The 6,020-nt window shown below is 40.0% G+C and overlaps 1 protein-coding gene across 1 annotated transcript; it reads left to right on the top strand.

The window, feature by feature from the left end:
* Window positions 1–3,528: 3,528 nt before the first annotated feature.
* LOC311132076 (cocaine- and amphetamine-regulated transcript protein-like) lies at window positions 3,529–4,448 on the top strand (the record flags this gene model as incomplete). The annotated part of the gene is made up of 3 exons (XM_084165249.1): window positions 3,529–3,675; window positions 3,996–4,085; window positions 4,341–4,448. 3 exons carry the CDS (start codon window positions 3,529–3,531, stop codon window positions 4,446–4,448), a joined length of 345 nt encoding a protein of 114 aa, XP_084021375.1.
* Window positions 4,449–6,020: the final 1,572 nt, after the last annotated feature.

Genomic DNA, 6,020 nt, shown 5'->3' with positions numbered 1-6,020 from the left:
AACCACTGTGATGAGGCCAATCGGTTCACTCTGGAATCACTGAATCATTTCATTACTTACACCTTTACTTGACCTGTCAATTAGTCAACAATGGATAGCAGCAGCCTTAAGGTGGCCAAATGTGAAAGTCCAAGTCACTTGCACAACAGCGTGTGCCTTTCTACTCACCAAGTGCTAATTGCATATCACCTGTAGCCACTTTCCCAATGGACATCCATCATGGCTCAACACTGCAGTCCCGTTTCCACCTTCACGCGTCTGTGGCTGGGGAGTGTCAGGAAAGTATGAACTTAATTACGCCCTGGTGATGGAGCGGGACCCTTGAGCTAGACCTTCTGCAGTGGCCCCGTGTAGGCCCTGTGTAGCTCAGTTGGTAGAGCATGGCGTTTGCAATGCCAGGGTTGTGGGTTCAATTTCCACGGGGGGCCAGTATGAAAATGTATGCACTCATTAACTGTAAATCGCTCTGGATAAGAGCGTCTGCTAAATTACTAAAATGTCAAATTATTATGTATCTATCAACTGTGATGTTCCTAAAATGTTTGATTCGGCATTTGACTAATTTCAACATGATACAGAAATACTGTTTCATACTTAAAATGTTCATAGCACAATGTTCCAGAAAGCTTGTGCTTGTGTGATGCTTCAGTTACGTTCTCTAGCACCTGTTGTGCAATCCTCAGTGGTCCTCTGTAGCTCAGCTGGTAGAGCATGGCGCTTGTAACGCCAAGGTAGTGGGTTCGATCTCCGGGACCACCCATACACAAAAATGTATGCACGCATGACTGTAAGTCGCTTTGGATAAAAGCGTCTGCTAAATGGCATATTATTATTATTATGAACCAAGAAAGGATAATATGCTACTTTTGTTACAGACCCAGAGGTCTAGTCTGTAGACGTGTTTACAACTTATAGGTCTAATATAAGATGGACCCACGTGATGCGCGCCATAGAGGCCTGAGGCTCCTTGCACTTTGAGTTCCACAAAGCGCAAGCTGCTTTCTAACTCATCAAAGCCATAATTCGAAGAGAGACCAGTGCATGCATGGCCGCATTTAACGTTCCCCGGGAGTCCAATTCCAACGCGCCTTACTAAATCTGAGGAACGCACAACTTGCCCTCATTCTCTGAAACAAGCTGTGCACCTGACACCGGCGCTCTTCCTTTGAGATTTGCTTTGAGGAAACTTTTTTTGGTATTGTATTAATTGTAGGCAAGTTGTTTACGGACCAGAATTTACTCAGATATTGTCTAGGCCTAGGATATATCTCTTGGACACCATAGATTGAGTCATTTGACATTAATGGTCAACCTATTCTCTAACCGTAGCCTTGATTGCCCATACACACTAGCAGATAATTATTGGATTCAATCATACTAGAATATCATTAAAGAAACAGAGGACATTCCACAGAGGCAATAATTCAAGCGTCAACGCAAGGGATCCAAGGGAGCCATGCATTAAGTATCCTAGCAAATTACATATGGGAGAGTGTCACTTGCTTAGGTGCTTTAAGCACTATAGGCAGAGTCAGTCACACAACATTGAGAAACATCCATAAACCCCTCATGTGCATTTAGGCCTAAATATATAAGAGTAATATGGCATTTAATTTAATAATGTCAGTTATGCCTATTGTAAAGGTGACTATGGGTCACAGGTGTAGGTCACTTTTGACTGACAATGAGATTATCAGTAATCTCATATTAGACTATATTACACAATCTCGTCCTATTCGGGATGGTATCAGAAGGCATTTTATTTCCAAGTGAGCCATAAGTTAATTAACATAATTCATCAAAATGAAACTATGGCAAATTAAGTTGTGCTTGATATGTGTTTATACTGGGCATATTGCAGTTTCCTTCCTTCGGGCTGTTGCCAATTGAAGAAATGAGAACAACATAAATCATAAAGCATTATTCAGAATGGTGACTTCTCTTTTAACCTGGACTCAGTGGTAGACGCAACATAGTAAATGTGAATCTGTCTCCCTCCATTTAGTATTATATGTTAAGTTTTGTATGAATTAATTTGTGGATGTCCATCATCCATTTCGTATGATATATTATGAATTACAATTCGTATGATACAGTACGTTTATGAATTGCAATTCATATAATATGTTACGAATTTGAAATACTATTGATATATTACGAATTCCAATTTGTTGTGGCTAGAGTTAGCTAGGTGGCTAACGTTAGCTAGGCTAGGGGTAAGGGTTAGAGGTTAGGATTAAGGTTACGGTTTGGGTTAGGGTTAGGGTTTAGGTTAGGAGATAGGGGTAGGGGAAGGGCTAGCTAACGTGCTAAATAGCTAAATAGTAGTAAGTTGCTAATGAGCTAAAATTGTCTGTGATGTGATTCGAACATGCAACCTTTGGGTTGCTAGACGTTCGTGTTATATGCCCGTCCATCCTCCCCGACCAACCTCCCTCTTTTTGTTTTTAGCTAAAATAGCCTGCTGTCTTATGTAACCATAACAAAGTAACATATACTAATTTGAGTGGCACAGATTTACGCTTACTATGTTACGTCTTTGAGGCCAGGCTGCACCTTTGAAGGCATGATATAAACCTGCCGGTCATATATGGAGAGGCTCATAGTCTCTGGAAGTAGGGGTGCTGAGGGTGCTGCAGCACAAAAGTAGTACACGGACAGATATAGATGTCTATAGCGCGGGCAAAAAAAAATATCAGCATCTCCCCTTTGGCAAAAAAGGTAGTTGTATAATTAAGAACAGTGTCTTGCAGGATTCAATAGTTGGAATTGTAAGAGTTGTTTCCCTGTCCCTTTCTCTGCAATTATCATTTTAATGAGATCCAGAAAGAACAAAGCCCTGTCCTCAAACATTTACATGAAAATGTGCAATGTTATGGGCAAAGACACAAAACATCCACATCAAATTAAATATTTTTCTTGATCAAATAACATGGAAAACAACCACTTTTTGCGCAGTATTAATTTACCATCCTTACAAACCACTTAATGTAAATGTACATTACTCTATTGTACATTGGCTGGTCATCCAGGTTTGGTACCTGTAGATTTTCCATCACCATGAGTACATTTGAGACATGAAGTGGTTTGTGATGATGCGATGTGATGATGTGGCTCAGTTGGTAGAGCATCCCCTCCCCCCACCCCCAAAAATCGCAGCACCCCCAAACTACTTTCCGCGGCTCCTAAAGGTTCACCCTGGTGGATGAATTCCTTGGTTTGGCGTGAATGTTTAATATCATTGAGATACCCATCTCACCCAATCCGTGCAAAACAACGTCTGAGAAGACCAAGGTGATGACGTTCGAACGAAATGGGAGCAGCACAGGGCTGATTCTGTATAAATAGAGAAGTTTCCAAGCAACAACAGAAGCAAGTGCAGCACCCATGAGCAGAAGAGTGAGGACCTGAGCTACGAAATAGAGAGGGAGATAATAATACCAAAGTTACGGATAGTTGCCAAGAGAACTTTGCTGAAGTTCGAGTTGTTTCGCGTCCTCTCAGTTCAAGCGCAAGATTTTTAGCACAATGGACAGCATCAGGGTCCGAACAGTCGTCTACCTGGGCGTCTGTATGTCTGTCTTCAGCGTTATCTGCCAGGGGCAGATGTCACCCGATAACAGACTCTCTTCACAAGAGGAACAATTTCCACTGGGATATGTCACCAGACATTTGGTGAGTCGAATTTACTCATTTACTTTTTTTGGGGTCATTCTTCAGGATTTTAGGATAAAACAGTTTGTTTTTGCCATCAACGAATGTGTGACTACTCTGATAGAGATGGAGGATAGTCTACTTTTACCTTATGTATTCAAATTAGCTATGTAGGCTATATGTTATCTACATGATACATTTGTGCCCATTCTTGCCCAATGTCAAGTAGCCGATTCTATCGTTCCCCCTTCAAGCTAATGTCGAAAAATAGATGCCATGCAATATTTTTTTGGGTTGATAATGAAGATGGTTCTAATAATCTTTATTGGCGATTTTTTCAGGCCGATGCGCTCGAGGGGCTTCTGGAAGGCGGGCAGCAAGACAACAGGATAGGTCTATCAGTGGAGAAAAAAGCAAGTCTCATTCCACGGGTAAGTAAATTAAGTCAAGAATAACCTTCGTATTTTCACATCTACCTTATATCTCTCAGTTCAAAAACGCACCTGATGCACAACTGAATGAGCGTAACAGGTTGTACCAGAGCCATATATTTGGAGAGCCAACATAGCCTATGGTGCTGTCAGAAGCTGTCTGTTACATTGAAGATGCTTTTATTTGGGAACAGAAATGTGAAAGTAGGACCTAACGAATTTTGCTATACTCTCTCTCCTCTCTCATATTTACAGTGTGATGTTGGAGAGCGGTGCGCTATGAAGCACGGGCCGCGCATCGGAAGGCTTTGTGACTGTCTGCGAGGCACCGCATGCAACACATTCTTCCTGCGTTGTTATTGACCCAGGTCACAGAAATATCCCCTCAGGCGCACATTTCCGAGACCCAGGCTTGTGACACCCCCATGCACCTATACCGTTACCAATGTAAATGTCAGTCTGCATGTATGACTGTCTTGAATTCCTTTGTCTTCTAGAAGTATAAGCATATGTATTTATTTTCATTTAATAAAACATCTTCATAAAGCTCCATGCATCCTCTTGCATTGTGGACTAGCCCCTTTTGATGTCCCATTAAATCAAAAGTTAACTTCCTATTTTCCTATTGCATTTGTAGCCCTACATCTGCATTTAAATCAGTTTATTTAGGTTATACTCCAAATGGGTTGCTTATAATGACATTGAAAGTCGAAAAATGAGATGAAGTTTCACACATCGGAAAAGCTGTCTAAAATGCCCTTTTCATTAAAACACGTTGTCCAATATTTTCTCACATTTTAGTTCATGGATAAAAGACTAAGGTGATAATCTGCACGTTTGGAAATAATTTGACAATAATGCAATAGGCCTTAATCTTGCCGAGTGATGCAGTCACTGCTGTCTTGCTGCAGATGTCTTCGCTCCATAATGACTATGCATATGACTAATTGTGCAGCCATCATTAAGACTTTCCAATCAAATATGAATCAGTCTCTCAAGATTTGAGTTGACCTGGATGAAACTCAGACAATTATTTATTGTTCTTTTGGTGATCTTTAATACCAGATGGATTTGGAGCCTGTCTCCGTCAATGGTTAATGAGGCGGTGTATATAAAACAAATTCTATGACGCACTTTTCTATCACATCTTATATCAACCTGTCTGACCTTTTGGCTGAGATCATACGAATAATGCGTGCGATATGAAGATGAGCTATGGCTTTTTTAAAAGGCAGATTTCAGATATTAAAGGACCAGGGTAGTCAAAAACGTGATTGTCCTGTATTTTATATATATTTCCACACTATAAGGTTGGAATAATACTGTGAAATTGTTAAGATTATGATAATGCCCTTTTGTCTAAGAGCTGTTTGAAAAGACCACCTGTAAATGAGTGGATAGACCACTAAGAAAGAGAGTCCCAAACCTCTCTGACAATAACAGCTAGTTTTCCCCTCCCCACTCAGACCACTCCCACACAGTCCTAGCAAAATATTTGCTTTTTGCTAAGCTATTTTTGTTTCTTTTTACCATTTTAATTGAAAACAATCACAGAAACCAGGTTTCCATCCAATCTTTTAATGCGAGTAAAGTACAGTGCCTTCAGAAAGTATTCATACCCCTTGACTTATTCCACATTTTGTTGTGTTACAGCCTGAATTCAAAATAGATTAAATATATTTATTTTCTCACCCATATACACCCACAATACCCCATAATTACAAAATGAAAATATGTTTTTAGAAATGTTAGCACATTTATTGAAAATGAAATACAGAAGCATCTAATTTACATACAGTACCAGTCAAAAGTTTGGACACACCTACTCATTCAAGGGTTTTTCTTTATTTTTTACTATTTTCTACATTGTAGAATAATAGTGAAGACATCAAAACTATGAAATGACACATATGGAATCATGTAGTAACCAAAAAA

The sequence above is a fragment of the Coregonus lavaretus genome (assembly GCF_964263955.1).
Source record: "Coregonus lavaretus genome assembly, chromosome: 7".
NCBI lineage: Eukaryota > Metazoa > Chordata > Actinopteri > Salmoniformes > Salmonidae > Coregonus > Coregonus lavaretus.
This window is presented reverse-complemented; position numbering and strand designations above follow the sequence as displayed.